The sequence below is a fragment of the Cherax quadricarinatus genome, chromosome 88 (assembly GCF_038502225.1).
Source record: "Cherax quadricarinatus isolate ZL_2023a chromosome 88, ASM3850222v1, whole genome shotgun sequence".
NCBI lineage: Eukaryota > Metazoa > Arthropoda > Malacostraca > Decapoda > Parastacidae > Cherax > Cherax quadricarinatus.
In genome coordinates, this window is record NC_091379.1 from 4,180,247 (window position 1) to 4,200,933 (window position 20,687).

At 44.3% G+C, this 20,687-nt stretch overlaps 1 protein-coding gene across 1 annotated transcript; it reads left to right on the top strand.

Annotated features, from left to right (window-relative positions):
- Window positions 1-1,084: 1,084 nt before the first annotated feature.
- LOC128698614 (uncharacterized) lies at window positions 1,085-7,539 on the top strand. The gene is made up of 2 exons (XM_070103872.1): window positions 1,085-1,361; window positions 6,048-7,539. Exons 1-2 carry the CDS (start codon window positions 1,233-1,235, stop codon window positions 6,582-6,584), a joined length of 666 nt encoding a protein of 221 aa, XP_069959973.1. The 5' UTR covers window positions 1,085-1,232; the 3' UTR covers window positions 6,585-7,539.
- Window positions 7,540-20,687: the final 13,148 nt, after the last annotated feature.

A 20,687-nucleotide genomic window follows, 5' to 3' on the forward strand; every position in this document is an offset into this window, starting at 1 on the left:
GAATGAAAGAGATCATATATCCCCCTCCAGGAATGAAAGAGATCATATATCCCCCTCCAGGAATGAAGGAGATCGTATATCCCCCTCCAGGAATGAAGGAGATCGTATATCCCCCTCCAGGAATGAAAGAGATCATATATCCCCCTCCAGGAATGAAGGAGATCGTATATCCCCCTCCAGGAATGAAGGAGATCGTATATCCCCCTCCAGGAATGAAAGAGATCATATATCCCCCTCCAGGAATGAAGGAGATCGTATATCCCCCTCCAGGAATGAAAGAGATCATATATCCCCCTCCAGGAATGAAAGGGATCATATATCCCCCTCCAGGAATGAAAGAGATCATATATCCCCCTCCAGGAATGAAAGAGATCATATATCCCCCTCCAGGAATGAAAGAGATCATATATCCCCCTCCAGGAATGAAAGGGATCATATATCCCTTTCCAGGAATGAAAGAGATCATATATCCCCCTCCAGGAATGAAAGGGATCATATATCCCCCTCCAGGAATGAAAGACATCATATATCCCCTCCAGGAATGAAAGAGATCATATATCCCCCTCCAGGAATGAAAGGGATCATATATCCCCCTCCAGGAATGAAAGGGATCATATATCCCCCTCCAGGAATGAAGGAGATCGTATATCCCCCTCCAGGAATGAAAGAGATCATATATCCCCTCCAGGAATGAAAGAGATCATATATCCCCCTCCAGGAATGAAAGGGATCATATATCCCCCTCCAGGAATGAAAGGGATCATATATCCCCCTCCAGGAACGAAAGGGATCATATATCCCCCTCCAGGAATGAAAGAGATCATATATCCCCTCCAGGAATGAAAGAGATCATATATCCCCCTCCAGGAATGAAAGGGATCATATATCCCCCTCCAGGAATGAAAGGGATCATATATCCCCCTCCCGGAATGAAAGAGATCATATATCCCCCTCCAGGAATGAAAGGGATCGTATATCCCCCTCCCAGAATGAAAGAGATCATATATCCCCCTCCAGGAATGAAAGGGATCATATATCCCCCTCCAGGAATGAAAGAGATCATATATCCCCCTCCAGGAATGAAAGGGATCATATATCCCCCTCCAGGAATGAAAGGGATCATATATCCCGTCTACGCCCTCTAAGATAAACATTGACACATTTATTGGTTTAAGCAGAATGTGAAGAAAGCAGAGCACTCTGTGAGCAGAACACTGGCTGGGGTGCAGAGGATGGACGTGACTCTGGTGGTGGTGATAGCAGTGGTGGGAGGAGTGATGGTGATAGCACTGCTCCTGGTTGCTGCCTTCGTCATCCACAGGAAAAGACAGATCAACAAACAGGAAAAAAAGTATCGCCAGGTAAGGGAGAGGACTGGAGGTGCCTTGATGCCGGTGAAGGGGTCATGGAAATAAGGTTCTCTGACATTTTTTTTTTGAGTTGTCCACGAACCGGCCGTATCCCACCGAGACAGGGTGACCCAAAAAGAAAAACTTTCGCTTTTCTTTTTAGATTTAGTATTGTATACAGGAGAAGGGGTCACTAGCCACTTGCTCCCGACATTTTAGTCGCCTCTTACGACACGCATGACTTACGAAGGAAGAATTCTGTTCCACTTCCCCAATGATTATCCACTTATTCTACGTAATTTACACCATGTATGATAATTGTACTGATGTGTACCTGTACCTAAATTACTCCTGATTACTTCACCTTCCCAAGAAGCCGTATAATAATAAAAAAAACATATAAAAAGCTATGTGTGGTCCAGTGGGTTAAGGTGTCATGTGATTTTTCGCTGACCACGAGGCAGGGCCAAAACGACATGGGTTCGAATCCTTGGCTAGTCGCAGTTTTGTTATTCATTCAATATCACTCGTTCGTGGTCACAATAATATAAACAGCTATATACCTCGGTTATATAACCAGTGATTATAAATTCATAAATATTACCTGGAGTTTACCTGGAGATAGTTCCGGGGGTCAACGCCCCCGCGGCCCGGTCTGTGACCAGGCCTCCTGGTGGATCAGAGCCTGATCAACCAGGCTGTTACTGCTGGCTGCACGCAAACCAACGTACGAGCCACAGCCTGGCTGGTCAGGAACCGACTTTAGGTGCTTGTCCAGTGCCAGCTTGAAGACTGCCAGGGGTCTGTTGGTAATCCCCCTTATGTATGCTGAGAGGCAGTTGAACAGTTTCGGGCCCCTGACACTTATTGTATGGTCTCTTAACGTGCTAGTGACACCCCAGCAATATTCCCGCCTAGATAGAACAAGGGACCTGAAGAGGGTCACCGGGCTTGGCCTCCCAGTTTTTAAGGTTTTTATCCATCCTGTCATTTTTCAGCAGATGCGATTGATACAAAGTTTTGGGCCAAAAGGGGAGATCCTCCAATGATCACTCCCAAAGGGCTTTTAGTTGGTGCCCCTCTATTTTTTTCCCGAATTTGTTTTGGACTCTGATGAAGATTTAATTTTCGTGTTTACCATATCTGAGTAATTGGGAAAATTTTCATCGTTGAACTTCAAATTTTTTTCGCAGCCCAATGGATTTTTGGGGTGTCCGCCTGGGGCCTTGCAGGTTGGGAAGGAAGACACTGTCATGCAGATTTGTGTCATCTGCAAAAAGGGAAAACAGGAAAATGGCGACATCCTGTCTATGTTGGGGTATAAGGATGAGGAAAAAAGATGGGGAGTTGGCCCCTTTTTGGAACAGAGCCCACCGGGGAGCCGTTTTCCCCGGGCTTTACTCGTTGACGACCCCACTTCTGTGTTTTGAAAAAAGGGGGAAAAAGATCCATGACCGACTTTTTCCCGTTATTCCTTTTGCACGCATTTTTTTGCGCTATTACGCCATTACACTTGTCGAAGGCCTTTTCAAAGTCTGTAAAATTACATCTCCATTCTTTTTTCGAATCTAGGACCTTTTTCGTAGGATCCAATAAAGGGACAGACAGGAGGACGGGTTTTAAAACCCCTGTTGCCCTGGGGGTAACTGATGGGTTTCTAGATGGGGGGTGGATTTTGGTTTGACCATTTCAAAGATTTTATGATATGGGATGTTAGGGGCTATCAAATTCAAACCCAAAATTTAAAAATTTTTCTATAAGGATTACAAGCTGGGGTTTACAGAAATTTGTTTTTGTGTGGTTTAATGTAGTAAAAAAATGATTACAGAGTTACCACCAGAAAAGCTTAGCATGGGCCCGGGATTTTCCCGACTTAGTTTTATTTTAATTGAAAAAATTACAAATTATGAGGTGGGGATTATCAATGACTAAATACTAGTTTGTGAGTTTTGGAAAAGTGAATGCCTTTTTTTTGGCACAGCAATAGTTTTTGGGATTGGAGTATCCAAGGGCCCTTATTTTAAAATTGAGATTAATATTTTGCTTATGGTCAAATGAGGGGGGGAGGGGTGGAACCACTAGGGGGTTTGGGGAAATTAGTTGAGGGGGGATTTTGGGGGATAAGATGTTTTTAATGGGAGGACTGCCCGGGATGGGTCCATGAAAGAGAGGTAAAACAAGAATTTATGAGGGGGGGATGAGGGGGACTTAGAGTCTGTTGGGGGACAAAGAATCCTTTTCCTTTTGGGGGCAAAGAGGGGAATGGGGTTTTAGGTTTTTCCAAGCTCTTTTATGGGGTGAGGCATGGGGGATGAATGTTTCAGCGAGGAGAAGGCTGGGGGGGAGATGTCAAGGGGCTGAGGGGAATGTGGGGAATATAATGCAGAGAATTGGTTTTAAAGTTAGGAGGGGGTAAAATGGGGTTACTGAAAATTTTTGCCAGAGGGCTGAGGAAGGGGTTGGGTTTAGGTGGTTCGACATGTAAAAGAATGGATGGGAAAAAGAAAAGACCAAGAGGCATCAGTTTTGAGGGGAAGGGGATGGGTAGGGGTTTCCCCCGGGGTTGGGAGAGGGGGGGAAAAGGGGGCCTTTGTGGGGAGGGGCTTGGGGCTTGCAGGCATTTGGGGCGGGGTTTTTATAGAGGGGAAAGATAAATGGTTTTTAAAACTTGGGGTGCTGGGGTTGGGGGTGAGCAAAAAACATTTTTTGGGAAAGGTTTAGGGAAAATGCAGGCCGGACTTGAGTCCTGGAGATGGGGGAAAGGCCCGAATCTGAAGGAGGGGGAAGTTGCAGTTTTAAAAAATGTAGGGAAAGCACCCCTTTTGGCAAAAACAGTGATGGAGGAATGATGGGGTTTTTTTTTTTCGGGGCCCCCCTGCCTTGGGGGAAGGGCCCGTGTGATAATAAAAAAAAAAAAAAATAATAATAATAATAGTTTTTAAAGGGGGTGAATGTGTCTGCAGTTCCAGAGTTTTTTGTAGGTGTTCCAGATTTTAGGGGCCTTTTTTTTTACATTGAATTTTTTTTAAAAGGGTTAGTCGGGCACGGGGAATGTCGTAGAGATGTTTGTGTCTGGGTTTGTGTGGGTTCTAATCCAAAATATCGAAAAAAGGTTTTTGGTCAAGGTTGATATTAGAGTTTAAGGCCCTGTGATGTAGATTCAGAAAATGTGGGTGTACTGAACAGGAGGGGGAAGGGTTTTAATGAAGAGTGGGGGGGGTGTGTTTTAAGGGGGTGGGGTTTATGATTATTCCCCCTTTCAGCTTTTTTTGGGTTATTATTGGCTTTAGGGTGTTGTTTCAGTTGATCCCCAAGCACAAATAAATATAGGGGGATTTTCAATGGGGTGGTTAAAAGGGGAGAAGGGCATTTTTGGGGGAAGTAGTATCGTATCTTTAGGGGGATCCCAAAATTTTTATACTTTTTGGAAAAGGGTGGATATGGGGCTGAAATTCAGGTTGTTGTCAAGGTATGTTTTTGGAATTTGGCCCCCCATTATTTCTGGGAATTTGAGTGTTTTAATTTTAATGTTAATTTTGGGATCTCCTGCTCTAAAACAAAAAATAATATAGGGTTTTTGGGTGTGTTTGTTAAGTTTTTGGGTCATCCAAGTCGATATTTTGATGGGCCCCATTTCCAAGGGGGCGGGGAAAAAATTGGGGGGAGATGACATAAGTCGTGTCGGGCCCCAAAAAGAATGGGTTTGGTGTTGGGATACGTTTGGGAAAGGTTTTATGTTAAGGGGGAAGAGCAGGGACCGGAATTTCGGGAACTCCAGTATGAAGTGGCCGTGTTTAAAGCCGGGTTTTTTTGACAACTGATACCCCTTTGTAGTAAAAATTTGAAAAAGGCATGGCCTCTTTTAAAGAAAAGACGTTTTGGGGGAGGGTGCCCTGGTTGCAGGATTCTTCAGTCGAATGCATAGGTGACTTAAATACTGGAGAGAGTGAAGAGTTAAATTATGTAGTGATCAGTCCCTCAGTCTTGAAGAATACTTCAGTCTTGAAGAAATTAATTTAGCTTATAAAGATATCTTCATTGCCTCTGCTGTGTTTAATATTTAAGTCACTTATATATTCGACTGACGGAGTCTGCTGAGTAGGCGAAACGTTTCGATAATAAAGATACCTACTGGTAAAATATACACAAATGCAGTATAATGCGAGCCTTTACTGACTACGTTTCACCCACACAATGGGCTTTATCAAGTCATAAACAATAGTGACAAACAATAGTGACAAACAGTAGCGACAAACACTCCACCACCAACAACCATCAACCATACCCACTTGTTTTCAACCTTCCATCAGCCAATATAAGAAATATTGCTGAGAAATAGAATATTTTTCAAGACTGAAACTGAAGACGAGTCTACCGGGCTGCTGCATTTGTGCCTATTTTTCCATCGTGTCAGTATTTTATACCTTGTATTTCCAAAGGCTTCCAACTGTTGCACATGTGTCTTATTCATCTATATAATAGTGTGTACAGACTCTTCAAGACTACGGTGATCTTCATCAACTCCAAGACTAAGGGACTGATTACCTCATCTTTTGTATATAGTTCTACTGTCTTCCCATTATGTCCTTGAATTTGTATTGATAAAGCCACTGGTTGGCGAAACGTCTACCATAAACATACCCAGATGTTGTACGTGTGTCTAATTTTCATCATATGATAGTATGTTTTGATTCTCAGGAGATCCGGGGAGAGTGCATTCCAGTGAGTAGCTTCCTGGAGGGTGGTCATGACAACCCAGCCTTCACTGACACACCAGCAAGACCCGTCATTGGCTCTATTCCAAGGGTCAGGAGCGCCGTCGATGTTTGTGGCTTCAGATCTTCTTGTGCCTCTTACAGTCTTCCCAGAGACAACAGACCTTGTGTAAACCCCAAGGGTAGTAAGACTTCGTACTGGACCGACTCGCGTCCCTTCAGCCCCTATTATAGCGCACCTGAGACAGTTTGTGACAGCCGGCAGTGTGAGGATGGCAAGGAAGTTCCCCGTCGTCCCAGGTGGTCGTCCCCCAGTCGGCAGTGTGAGGATAGCAAGGAAGTTCCCCGCTGCTCAAGGTGGTCGTCCCCCAGCCGGAAGTGTGAGGATGGCAAGGAAGTTCCCCGCTGCTCAAGGTGGTCGTCTCCCACTGACGACAAAAACGACCCGTACTCGTTGGAGCGAGATGGCCACAATGTGAACAGAGTTCAGACGGGCGTCCTGCGTCGAATAGACCCTTAATTATTGAAACATTTTATCAACTAACCCAAAATTTGGAGATGGAGCATAATGTTGAATGAACCACTTTATCAAGTGGCTTTAACAAGTCACTTGTGCTGTGACCCATACGAATTTGGCGCTTCTTTATGAATTTAATGATAATAATTAAGTCTGTTATGACTTGATAATATTCCTTAGAAGACTGAAATATCGTCTAAAGCTTCCACTCCATATTGTGGGTTAACTGAGAATTGTTCCAGCTGCAGTAATGTATACCTGGAGGGTGTTCCTGGGGTCAGTGCCCCTCTCGGCCCGGTCCATGACCAGGCCTTCTGGTGGATCAGAGCCTGATTAGCTAAGCTGTTATTGCTGGCTGCATGGAAACCAGCGTACGAACTACAGCCCGGCTGGTCAGGTACTGACTGTAGGTCCAGCTCCCCCTTGAAGACCCCCACGGGTCTATTGGTAATCCCTTTATATATACTTTTAGAGAACTCTTCTGTTTAAACGAACCGATTCCCAATTAACAGTATAAATTCCCTTCACGAAAATGACCATTAATAAGGGGAAGAGGCAGAGATGGGACACTAACTTTCAAAAGAAAAATAATATCTATATGGGAGAATAACGGACGAAATATTTCTTAGCCAAAGAAGGATAGAAATTGAGATGGAGATTAAGGAAGTCAGTCCCTCAGCCTGGAGTCGACCTGTTCAGTCCATCAGTCTAACTTTTCTCAAGACTGAAGGACTGAAAATATCGAGTCCAAGCTGGGGGGACTGATTACTTCAGAATTCTCCTCACCTTCCACCATTCTTGAAATGGAATGAAGAAGCCATTGACTGGCTTATATATGACATTTTGATTCATTATATATTATTTCTCAGTGTAAACACTGCATTATATCACCATAATTATCACATTTCTCTTTTGTTCTGAATCATATCTTGATAATTACAAAATGGATCCAAATCAAGCTTATTCGTTCATTTAAATTTTGATCATTCATTTATATTTATTAATAAGACTGATTTTTTTTTTGTCTTTGCTCGCAAAAATGTGCAAAACAAATATAAAATGTATAAAATATAAAAGTTTTCACTACAATGGCCCCATTCAAGTGAAAAATTTTTTTTAGAGGAAGTTGATAAGACGCTGCCTATCAGTCTCCTACATTAACGGACCATCAGTAATTTAAGGAGGAGGAGGAGGTGTCTTGATGCTGGTAAGGGCTCTTGATTTAAATATTGTAAGTGCTGTGTCACCTCTAATTAGCAGTAATCGTAATTTCAATAATGATAAAAGAAATATTCGCAATATTTATCATTGCTAGATAAGATGTTTTGATAAGAATGTAGATAAAATTTTTTGTATCAGTAGTGAGTTCTTAAGTGGTATGTGTGCTTGAGGGCAGCCACTTGCTCCAGTGAGGCGAGAGGAACACTGCCACTGTGGAAAATTGACGCTGATAATACAATTAGAAGAGCAATTGATTTTAAGGTAATTTGTGTGTGTGTGTGTGTGTGTGTGTGTGTGTGTGTGTACTCACCTAGTTGTACTCACCTAGTTGAGGTTGCGGGGGTCGAGTCCGAGCTCCTGGCCCCGCCTCTTCACTGATCGCTACTAGGTCACTCTCCCTGAGCCGTGAGGTTTATCATACCTCTGCTTAAAGCTATGTATTGATCCTGCCTCCACTACATCGCTTCCCAAACTATTCCACTTACTGACTACTCTGTGGCTGAAGAAATACTTCCTAACATCCCTGTGATTCATCTGTGTCTTCAACTTCCAACTGTGTCCCCTTGTTACTGTGTCCAATCTCTGGAACATCCTGTCTTTGTCCACCTTGTCAATTCCTCTCAGTACTTTGTATGTCGTTATCATGTCCCCCCTATCTCTCCTGTCCTCCAGTGTCGTCAGGTTGATTTCCCTTAACCTCTCCTCGTAGGACATACCTCTTAGCTCTGGGACTAGTCTTGTTGCAAACCTTTGCACTTTCTCTAGTTTCTTTACATGCTTAGCTAGGTGTGGGTTCCAAACTGGTGCCACATACTCCAATATGGGCCTAACGTACACGGTGTACAGGGTCCTGAATGATTCCTTATTAAGATGTCGGAATGCTGTTCTGAGGTTTGCTAGGCGCCCATATGCTGCAGCAGTTATTTGGCTGATGTGCGCTTCAGGAGATGTGCCTGGTGTTATACTCACCCCAAGATCTTTTTCCTTGAGTGAGGTTTGTAGTCTCTGGCCCCCTAGACTGTACTCCGTCTGCGGTCTTCTTTGCCCTTCCCCAATCTTAATGACTTTGCACTTGGTGGGATTGAACTCCAGGAGCCAATTGCTGGACCAGGTCTGCAGCCTGTCCAGATCCCTTTGTAGTTCTGCCTGGTCTTCGATCGAGTGAATTCTTCTCATCAACTTCACGTCATCTGCAAACAGGGACACCTCAGAGTCTATTCCTTCCGTCATGTCGTTCACAAATACCAGAAACAGCACTGGTCCTAGGACTGTCCGAGCATTCAATACCAAAAAGCACAGGTCCTGGGACTGACCCTGGGGGAACCCCCGCTTGTCACAGGCACTCCACTTTGACACGTCATCCATGACCGTTGTTGCCTCCTTTAAGGTATTCTCTTATCCATTCGGGCCCTTTTCCCGGTTGACCTAGCTTTTGAGTAACCTTGTAGGAACTGTGTCAAGGCCTTCTTGGTCCCAAAAATGCAGCGATCCACCCCTCTCTTGTCTTCTTTATACCTTTTCATAAAACCCTAAAGGGTTTTTACACAGGATTTTTCCCCAAAAGCTGGTTGACAATTATACACTTGTTTTTCCAGGGGCCCCCCCCCCTTCCTCCCAATCTTCCTACCCAACATAAAAGAAAAGGCTTATTTAGGCCTCATGTCTGTCTCCCCCTTTTAAAAAAATTTGGGGCTACATTTGCCATCTTCCATACCAGGGAGTTGCCCAGCAAAGAGTGTTGGGGTCTTTTTTAAGGAAAACAATGTCTCTGCTCCTCTTTAAGGACCCAGGAGAGATGTCTGGGCCCACCGCCTTTGAGTTTAAACACCTTTTCACCCTCCTGGTTATTTTTACCCATCCCACTTTCTGGTGCACCCCTGCTCTGATTTCTGGGGTCCTACTGGTTTTTACTGTTAAAAATTTTTTTGGGTTGAGCTCCCGACAACCTCCGGTGTTTCTTTTGAATTCCCCCACCCTTTTTCAGTCTGATTACCTGGTCCTTTACTGTTGTTTTCCCCCGATGTCTGTACAACATTCGGGGGTCTTGACTTTTATGCATTATTTTTTATTGCCGCTGAGCCTCCCTTATTTTATATCGTTTCCCTTCCACCCTTTATTTTCCTGAGCCCCCGTCTTCAATTTTTTCCCTTTCCCCAACACCTAGTTTTTTCCTCCCCACACCTTTTTGGGTGAACCAAACTCTTCTGTTCTTCCCCTTATTTCGTTTCCCCAAAAACTTTCCTCTGCCCCCTTGCATTTTTTTGCCACAATCCATCATTTCTTACCGATTTTCCTTAGTTTCCCCCTCCCATGAATGTCCGGAAAAAATTGCTGAATTCCCCTTTTTGTTTGGTTTTTCCCCCCTATTTGTCTCCTCCCCTTGGAAACATGTGTAACACAGAACCCATGATCACTAGCTCCCGGGGCTTTCAAAATATCCTCATTAGAACTATTCAAGGTGAAACAAGGTCCAGTCTTTGCTTTTTCCCTTTCCCCCCTCTCTGGGGTGTTCAAATGTTTATGCATGAGGTTTTAGTACCACATCCATCATCTTTGGTTATGTTTGGGACCCCATGGGGGCCGGGTTTTTCCCCGTCAATCTCCCAAAAAATCACCCATAACTAGTAACTTTTCCCCTTTTGCTTCCCCACTCCGGCTGGGGGTTTGACCATTGCCCCTTTCTCTCATCGTTTTTTTCTTTTCCTTGCTTTTTGGTGTCAACGAATTATCACCATGTCTTTCAGACTGGGTTGTTCCACCAGTCCCCTTTTCCCGGGCCCTCCATTCTTTCCCTTTTTAAACCCCACTGGTTTTTTAAAAGGGAAATGCAACCCCCTCCTCCCCCCCTCCTCTGCTTTCCCTTTAGGACCAAACTTGTTCCCCATTGCTAAAAATGGGGGATAATGAATTTTTAAAACTGGGGGCCCCCATGATGAAACCTTCAGGCACTTTTTTCAGGCTGGAATATTTTTAATTTTCTTACATTTTTGGGTAAAATTGCCACCGAAAAATTCGGTTTTCACCCCAAAAACCCAAAAAAAACCCTAAACTGGGAGGCTTGAGGTTTTAAACCTGTTTCCCTGAACCAGGGGGAGAAACAGATTTCACCTAAAACCCCAGAGACAAATAACGCCACCGAAAATTTCCCCCCGGTAAAAGTTGGCAGAGTCACCATCCCAAAAAGGGAAAGCAGGTTCCAGCACGTTAAAAACCAACAAATGTCAGGGGGACCGGCTGTTCAACTGCCCCCCGCCCATGGGGTTTTCCCGCCCCGGGCAGTCTTGTGGCCACAGGCACCCCAAAGCCGCCTATAGCCCCGGGCCGGGACCCTTTTTTCCCCCAGAGCACCCCCCCGGGGATTTGGGGATCAAAAGGAGGCCGGGTAAGAGGGGGGGGTTTGACCCCAAACTCTCCAAAAAACTCCAGGTAAACACCCAACTTTTTCTAAGATTGTGGTCTGGGGGGGAGGGGGAAAGGGGGAGACCTGAAAAGAACCAGGTTTGTTTGGGGGTGGATTTTTGGGCATGGGGGGGGGGGATTGGAGGGTTTTTTGGTTTAGGGGTTTTTATGGGTACCTGGTTGGGAGGCTTCAAGGAGGTTGGAGGAGGCTTTTGACCCCTGGGGGACTCTGTCTTCTTCCACCCCCTTCCCCCTTTTTTTTACCATTTTCCCCCAGTTTCTCCCTTTTCTGCTTGTGTTCTGCCCGGGTCGAAAACACCTTCCATCCCGGGGCATGCCCCTTAATTGTGCTTTCTCCGGGATCCTGTTCAGCGATTCTGCCTTGAAGGTCACTTTACGGGCCCTTTTTTTTTACATCCTATTCTCCAAAATTTTCCAGTCATGTCGTTTTCCTATTGCTTTCTGATTTTTCAATTGCTTTTTTCTCCTTGTTTTCGGGCTTAAATGTTTCCCTTCAACTTCCGGGAGCCCAATTTAAAAAAGACTGACCTCCCCCTTTCATTCTCCCACTGCATACCCTTTTATCCTCTCATTAAATTTTGTTTTCCTCCATTGCAGCTTTCTTTCTTCAGTTTCACTAGCTAATGTATTTGGCTCATGGCCTGTCTTTTTCCCTCTCGGTTTTCGGGGCCTGCGGGTCTGTTGGCCTCCACATATGCTTTTTTTTCATTTACTACAGTTCCACTGATTGAGTTCTACATGCTGTTTGCCCTTTTTTTCCCACAGCCCTTTTGTGACTGAGGAGCACCGGTCAACCCCAAAATGTTCTTGTTCTTGGGGCTTTTTCATTTTTTGCCCTTCAAACCTGACCCGGGCCCCCTGCTGTTTTGATTTGCACCCCCCATTTGTCCCTGTATCCTTTTTATTCTCATGCTAAGTTCTTCTAGTTTTTTCCCATTCATGTTCCCTTTTTTTGAGCCTTTCCCCCTCTTCCTTGGGCTCTCCCCGTCCTTGGTTTTTTTTGCTGCCTTTTGGCAACCCATTTTTGTTTTATCCTGATTGCCCCGAGGGGGAAAACCATGAAATTTGTATGTTAGGGTTTGGTTTTTATGTCAAGTGGGGGAAGGGAAGGGGGAACTGGGTTAGGGGGAGTAGGGAAGGGGGGGGAAGGAGAGGAAGGGGGTGAGTGGGGGGGAGAGGGGGGGGAAGGGGGGGGGAGGGGGGAGGGGGAGGGCATGAAAGGGGGAGATCGGGGGGGGGGGGGGGGGGGGGGGGAACCAATTTGTGTGGGTTTTTTGGGGTTTGGGGGTGGGGTTGGGGGGGGTTGGGTTCAGATTTTTTTTTTTGGGGGGGGTGGGTTTTTGTGTGTGGTTTGTGTTGGGGTTTTTGTTTGGGGGGGTTTGGTGGGGGGTGGGGGGTTGGGGGTGTTGGGGGGTACCCCCAATTGACTACCTTTTTGGGGATGGGTCGCTCCTGGCCCCCTCCAGATCCACATCCCCCTTTTTCTGCCTTGAGCCATCCTCTTCTTAAAACATGTATGGTTCCCTGCCTCCACAAACCCCTTCAGGTTTTATTCTGACAAACTAAAAGGGGTTTTTGGATGCTGCCCTTACTGTATTTTTTTTTTACCCCGTAAGTGTGCTCAAATTATAAAAAATAAATAAATAAATAAATAAAAAAAATCCCCGGGGTTTCCCATTTAGTTCCAGTTGACCCCCTTTTTCCCCCTGTTCCCCCCTCTGGGAAAATCCATTCCCTTTCCCCCTTGTCTATTCCCGGTATCTTTTATGTCGTTATATGTTCCCTGACCCCTTCTTCCCCCATGCCACCATTTCCCTTTAAACCTTTCTCGTACGACATTCCTGAGCTCTGCTACATTCACAACACCAACAGCTGGGGATTGACTAATTTTTTCTTACTTTCAGTATTTACTTAATCACTCTTTTATGACCTTATCACTACACTGCTCTTATAACCAACTAACATATATACTTGTTAATATTTCAGATCACACCGTTAACCCAATTAACTCTTTGGATATTTTGTGTCAACACTGCGGCCAGCAGCCTGATCAGCTGACTGCTACCCTCCCTCACTCACAATTCATTCAAATTTAAATTGTAAAAATTCTTGATCTTATCACATTATTCGCGCTCTTGAAAGCTATTACACTCTTGTAGGTATGTTCACTGATTCACTCACGTACGATGACCGCTAATAATAACTTAGGACAGCCACTAGAACGCTATATCCTGGGAGCACTATTCAGTTTAATTTTAATATGTTTATTATGTACCCCATACCCATCCTGTGGGCGGTAGTCAAAAGATTACATAATTGGTCCAGGAACTGGACTCCAAAGTTTTGATAGCTGAGCAAGTTACAGAGGTAAGGAACTCACAATTTACAAAGGTAATGAACTCACAATTTACAAAGGTAATGAACTCACAATTTACAAAGGTAATGAACTCCAGGTAGGTCTGGTCACAATCATGACAAGTTACAAAGGTATTTACAGATTACAGAGGTACGTAATGGGTCCAGGGACTGGGCCCCCAAAGTTTTGATAGTTGAACTAGGTACAAAGGTAATGAACTCACAAGTTACAAAGGTAATGAATTCTGTAGAATGGTTACTTACGTTTATACATGGTTACAATCATGAACAAATTATAGTGTAATGAGCAATTCACACTTCCACACCCGGTCACAACTGTAATGAGTTATTGGTGCAAATATTGATTGTTGAGTCACACACACCACACACACACACACACACACACACACACACACACACACACACACACACACACACACACACACACACACACACACACACATCTCAGCGATCGATCAATTTTTTTTTATCACTTCCACTGTGTAATCCCAACGTTGAGTTTCATTCGATGAGTTGTGCTATATTATACCTTGTATTGCATTACAGTTTCAGTTACGTAAGCTTCCATTCCAATGTTCTACTTATGTATGTTATAATGTTTAACTGTTGTGTACTTTGACATTGTATAGAATCAGCCCAAGCCGTATACCTGCCATCTCTAGTTTGTATTAGTTGTATGTCAGGACGACATACGTTAGCGTCACCGAGCTCTCAGTAGTAGTAACCAGTTACCAGTAACCAGTGTACCAGTAGATGACTCACTACCAACCGTCTCTGCCTGAGTCACTGTCTGTATTCATATTGTGCTGACCACAGCAGTATTCAAAGACCCCCTCACATATGGGTACTGTGGGCGGTCAGTGTTACGAGAGTGAGCAAGGAGACAAGGTTACGGCTGTTAGGGCGCTCCCCACATTATCCGTAATTATACGTACTTCCAGCCTACGTGAGTATTACTTTACCCTATCCACGTGTTCGAATCCCACATGATACACACACACACACACGCACGCATGCAACCACAAATAGGTGAGTGCACACCAGCACCAGTTTGGAATCCACACCTAGTCAAGCACGTCAAGAAATTAGAGAAAGTGCAAAGGTTTGCAACAAGACTAGTCCCAGAGCTACGGGGATTGTCCTATGAAGAAAGGTTGAGGGAAATCGGCCTGACGACACTGGAGGACAGGAGGGTCAGGGGAGACATGATAACGACATATAAAATACTGCGCGGAATAGACAAGGTGGACAAAGACGGGATGTTCCAGAGATGGGACACAGACACAAGAGGTCACAATTGGAAGTTGAAGACTCAGATGAATCAAAGGGATGTTAGGAAGTATTTCTTCAGTCATAGAGTAGTCAGGCCATGGAATAGCCTAGAAAGTGATGTAGTGGAGACGGGAACCATACATAGTTTTAAGGCGAGGTATGATAGAGCTCATGGAGCAGGGAGAGAGAGGACCTAGTAGCAATCAGCGAAGAGGCGGGGCCAGGAGCTGTGACTCGACCCCTGCAACCACAAATAGGTGAGTACAAATAGGTGAGTACCCACACACACACACACCCACACACGCACACCCACATACGCACACACACACACGCACGCACACACACACACACACACACACACACACACACACACACACACACACACACACACACACACACATGCACACATGTGGTAATGCTTTATTTACAGCTAGCAAAGTCAGGGTATTTCTCCAGACATTTCTTGAACATTTCTGAGCGAGTTGTTTCTAAATTCATTAATTTTATCACACTCCAGTACATAATGACGCAGGGTGTGACAATAGTCCATCTGGCAAAGTTTACATTTCGTTTGGTCTACATCTGGTGGTGGTGATTTAACCTGCCAAAGATACTTGTAACCCAGCCGGAGCCGGGCAGTAGTGACATCCAAGAGTCTGCTTATTTTGTTGGATGCACCATAGACATGTGGCTCCTCCTGCATGATAGAATGATGATAGATGGACTCACTGGTGTCAATCTCCCTGAGCCTTAAGTCCATAAAATTCATTTGAAGTTCTTTTCGTATTATTGTTCTCAAACTACTACCTGACAAGCCAAGATTGTAATCTACTCCCTCTTTGAAAGCATACAGCTTAGCCAATTTATCAGTTCTATCATGCATCTGAAGACCAATGTGAGATGGAATCCACAGCATGTGCACTCTGACTCCACTGTCCACAATCCTACCATACCTGTGTCTGGCTTCTGACACAAGCATGCAACAATTTATGCTTAATGAGTTGAGAGCATTTATGGATGACAGAGAATCAGTTACAATTAAACTGTCAATCTTTGATACATAGATGCATTTCAGTGCAAGGAGTATGGCAAACAGTTCTGTCTGAAGGGTAGAGGCCCAATTATTGATGCGTGCTCCAATTTCTTTAAGAGAGCCATCACTCTGTACGACAACAGCAGCACTACCAGCTGCACCAGTGGATTGGTGAACAGAACCATCAGCGTAAATAATTTGCGAGAGTGTGTGCTGTGTGACTAAGTTATCAATACAGCTTAAGGCCTCATGTTTGGCTTCAAGGCGAAGTTTTGGTTGTGATTTAAGAAGTAGTTTGGGGGGAAATGGAGGAATGGTAGTTTGGAATGGGGTAATATTCCATGGAGCGGAGAAGTGCCGCTGTTGCCTTACTTGACATAGATCATGTATCTGATTCATGCGGAGGTCGGTTCCAGTTTTTTCGATCCATCTGGAGGAGTGTTCACCAGTGCTGAGGAAAGTTTGGAGGGCTTCTGTGCAGGGGTTTGAATGAGCTTGCCTGAGCATATTAACCCCAATTAGGATATTTCTTTCAGTAACACGATCTCTGATGCTTGGAATATCAAGTTCTTTTTGCATATTTAAAATTTTGGCAGTACGAGGGCATCCTAAAATGATCCTCATTGCTTCGTTCTGCAGTTTTTCCAGCCCTCCAAGCTTCCAGTCAGACACAAGAGCAAGTAGTGGCGCAGCATAATCAACCAATGATCTAATATAAGCAAGATACATCATTTTCACAATTTTAACATTAGCACCATACCTGGGGTGAAGCCCTGCCACAACTCTAAGTGCTCTTAGTCGTTCTTTGTATTGGCGACAAAGTCTTGTTACAACAGGTCCAAGTAGTGGAACCTCAAAACCTAGATACCTGTATCTGCTTACATATTCTAGAAGAGACCCATCATGCAATTGGATCTGACGAACTGTGCCTCTCTGTCGAGGAGGACGCCTATTGAGTATCTTTGTTTTATCAGTAGAGATTATCAACCCCAGGTCCTGACACGAGGCTAGTACATGATTAAGAATGTTTTGGGTGTTGGAGAATCCGGTGGTGTGAATCATTATATCATCAGCAAAACTAATCACATAATGATGGGGCTGACTAGGCATAGCATTAAGTAATGCATTAATTAGAATATTGAACAGTGTGGGACTGAGCACACCTCCCTGTGGGGTTCCTAATTCAAAGTCTTTAGTTACACTTCTATGTCCCTGGAACAACACAGACGATTTTCTGTTGGACAGGTAGCCTTTAATCCAGCGGAGAAGCCATCCTCCAACATCCATTCTGGCAAGTTCACTAATGATTACATGTCGGTTGGCTACATCGAAAGCGGATTTAAGGTCAAGGAAGGTAGTGTATGAGCTGTCAGTGTGCAGGGTGAGAAAGGTGGCTATGCAATGATGCACGCTCCTTCCATGCATGAAACCATGTAACCGGGGAGACAAAAATTGTTTGATTCTGTACATGAGACGATTAAGAATCATTCTCTCAAATGTTTTACACAAGCAGCTAGTAAGAGATATTGGCCGAAATGCATTTTGTTGATTGGGCTTAGGAATTGGAATGATGAGGCTGTTGGTCCAAGATTGAGGGAGCTCCCCAGTTACATAGCTCATGTTATATAATTCAAGTAATGGATTACCTGGTACTCGACACAGCAATCTGAGTATGTTGTAAGTAATACCATCCTCACCAGGCGACGTGGAGTTGCCCTTAGTTAGTGCTGCATCAAGTTCATAATTAGTGAAAGGAATGTTGCAATCATCTGCCTTGCTGAGCATAAAGCAAACAAGTCTCTCCCTTGCATCATATTTGTCATTTAATTTTGCCTGTGTGGTACTGGGAAGATTGTCATAGCTAGATGTAGCAGCCCAAGCACTGACTAACTCATTCGCCCTATGTAAGGGATGAGGGTGCGCGATCTGCCCAGTTCTGTTACCCTTAATTCTATTTATGTCCCTCCAAGCCCGGCTAAGTGGGGTGTGAGCATTAAGACCGTTGACAAATTTTTCCCAGTCTGTTTGCCGCAGCTCTGTCATACGCTCTCTGGCAGCAGCAAGGGCAGTTTGGAAGAGCCTCAGCATTCCAGGGGTACGATGTTTTCTATAGGCTAGGCCTAGTCTGCGAGCAGTACGTTTCAGTGTACGAAGTTTAGAATCATTGTAATAAGTATGGTTTTTGAAGGAGGTATGATTATTATGGAAGTTTGTTGGGTTTAGAGTACCAAGAGGTTTCAGTGGCGGCTCTAAGTAGTTCTGAATACTGCTCACAAGATCATTGTTAAAGGTCTCTACAGAGGAACACTCATAGGAATTATACCAGTCAGTCACATGTGCAACAAAGTCATCATGCTGATCAGTGGGAACATTAAAACGTTTCCGTTTGAATATCCCACCAGGAAGGATAGTATTACAAATATCTAGTGAGGTTAGCCTAGGGAAATGATCAGACGCTATATCTGTTACAATGGAAGACTCACAGCTGGCAGAAGTAATGTTGAAGCCCAGGCACAGATCAAGGACGCCTCCATAGATATGTGTGGGTTCAAGATCACCTACAATTTGGACATTATCATGACTGTTTAAGAGTGACAACAGTTGATTACCATTACGATTACCAAACTGTGAGTTTCCAATGCTTTTGTGTCTCGCATTGTAATCGCCAATAATAAGAGTAGGCTCAGAATGAGCACAAGTTGGGAGCTCCAAGTAATTAAATTTATCAGCAGGAGCATACAAGTTAAATATGTTGAGAGCAGAGTTCCCTATATAAATCCTAACACCGTGATATTGTAGCCCCTCTGTTTTCTTGTGTGCAAGAAGTTGATGGGGAAGCGATTTTTTAATATATAGAACACAAGAGTTAGTAGATTTGAGGTTATATGCAACAAATGATGGTAATTTAGGGGGTTGGGATTTTTCAGGGACTCTGCACTCTTGTAGACACACAACATCAATGGGTTCGGTGGTTACTTTATGATGAAGGTCAGGAAGTCTTTTTCTAAGTGATGCAATATTCCAGCTTAATATAGAAAGTTTATACGAGTTTTGATCCATTATAGTAGTCCTGGGATCATCTTGAGTTTCTCAGCATAATGAAAAAATTGTTCATATAAATAGCAGACCTTATCAATGTCAACAGTGCTACCCTTGTCCATGAGTTTTAAAAGTGCACTTCCAGTTGTAAGGCCTCGTGGGAGTCTTTGTAAACCCAGAGCATGACGCTGTTTATGTGTGAATGTATGATAGGTGACACCACCACTCACATTCCCTCCTCCACTAACATTACACGCAACACTACAACTCTCATCACCAGCGCCACTACCAACATTGTGTTCATTACATTTATCAACAGTATTGTATTCAACATTAATGTCTATGTGACTAACCTCATCACACTCTTCACCACCACTTATATTACGCTCATCACTATTACTAACAAATTATAGACACCACCGCTCTCATCACACTCTTCACCACCACTTATATTACGCTCATCACTATTACTAACATTATAGACACCACCGCTCTCATTACACTCTTCACCACCACTTATATTACGGTCATCACTATTACTAACATCATTGACACCATAGCCTTCATTATGATGCTCACTACAGTTATCAACACAAGTATTATATTCGTCATTACTGTAATTAAGAACACCACCACCACCTTGTTCAGCAGCCTTACACTTGCTTTCACAAATTGTGACAATCTTGTTATTGGTACACTCTACACATCTTTCCTTGTGTTGTTCAAGTTGTTGTTTCAGGAGAAATTGTTGTGTTTCCAGTACTTTTATGCGCGACATCAGGTTGTATACCACAGGAGCAAGACTTGGAACATCTGGAGACGTGAAGTCCCGGTCAGCTGAGCTCGTTGGCTGACTGTCAGCTGACTCAGCTAGGCTGGTATTGACAGCCGACGTGATGGAGGTCTGTTGACGTGCTCCCCAGGTGAGGTGCTCAACCCCATTGTCTGAGGGCAGGCATGAGCCAGTATTCAGACCCGAGGTACCTGGTAGTCCTGGGGGGTCATTATGAGGGGTACAGGGTGAAGTGCGGTTGGCTGCGATGCGATCAGCCCTCACACTGCAGTCAGCATGAGCTGCTGTGACTCCTGAGGTCTTACAATTGATACATTGTTTAGCCACAGTCTGTTGCTGTTTGATCATATCATAACACCGTTCAGAAGGATGAGCATTGGCACACACTGCACACCAGTGTGACTTAGATGGGCATTTCCTGGCAATGTGGCCCCAGCGTTGACACTTATAACATCGACGTTGAGGAGGTCTGTACATTGCAATGTAATAGCGTCTGTTGAGGGCTGCGCGGGAGTGAATATAGCGTGGCAGAGTCCCCTGGCCAGTCCACTCAGCTAATATCAGACCGTTGGAAAGTCGACGAGGGCTTGCAACTTGCTCTGACGCCAGATATTGAGGATTCAAGTGCTTGTTGACGTTGTAGATGACAATAAGCACTTTAGGTGCCCTTGGTGGGGCTGCTCGGAGTTTGATGTTGGCATATTCGCGAGTGAGAAGTTTGTCTATAAATGCTGATTCATTAGGCACAAAGACGTAGTTATCCTCATCGTGGACAAACTTGATCGTTTTCTCTAGGTTGTCTGTACTACCTTCGAAAAACCAGTTACACTTGGTCTCTTGATCAGTGTTGTTAGGGAAATCTAACCTGACAGCTTTGGGAGGGTGTGCGCCCACTGTATTGCTTTCAGCAAGCTTTCTCTGGAAGCCTCGTTCTTTTTTCCGAGCCTGTTTA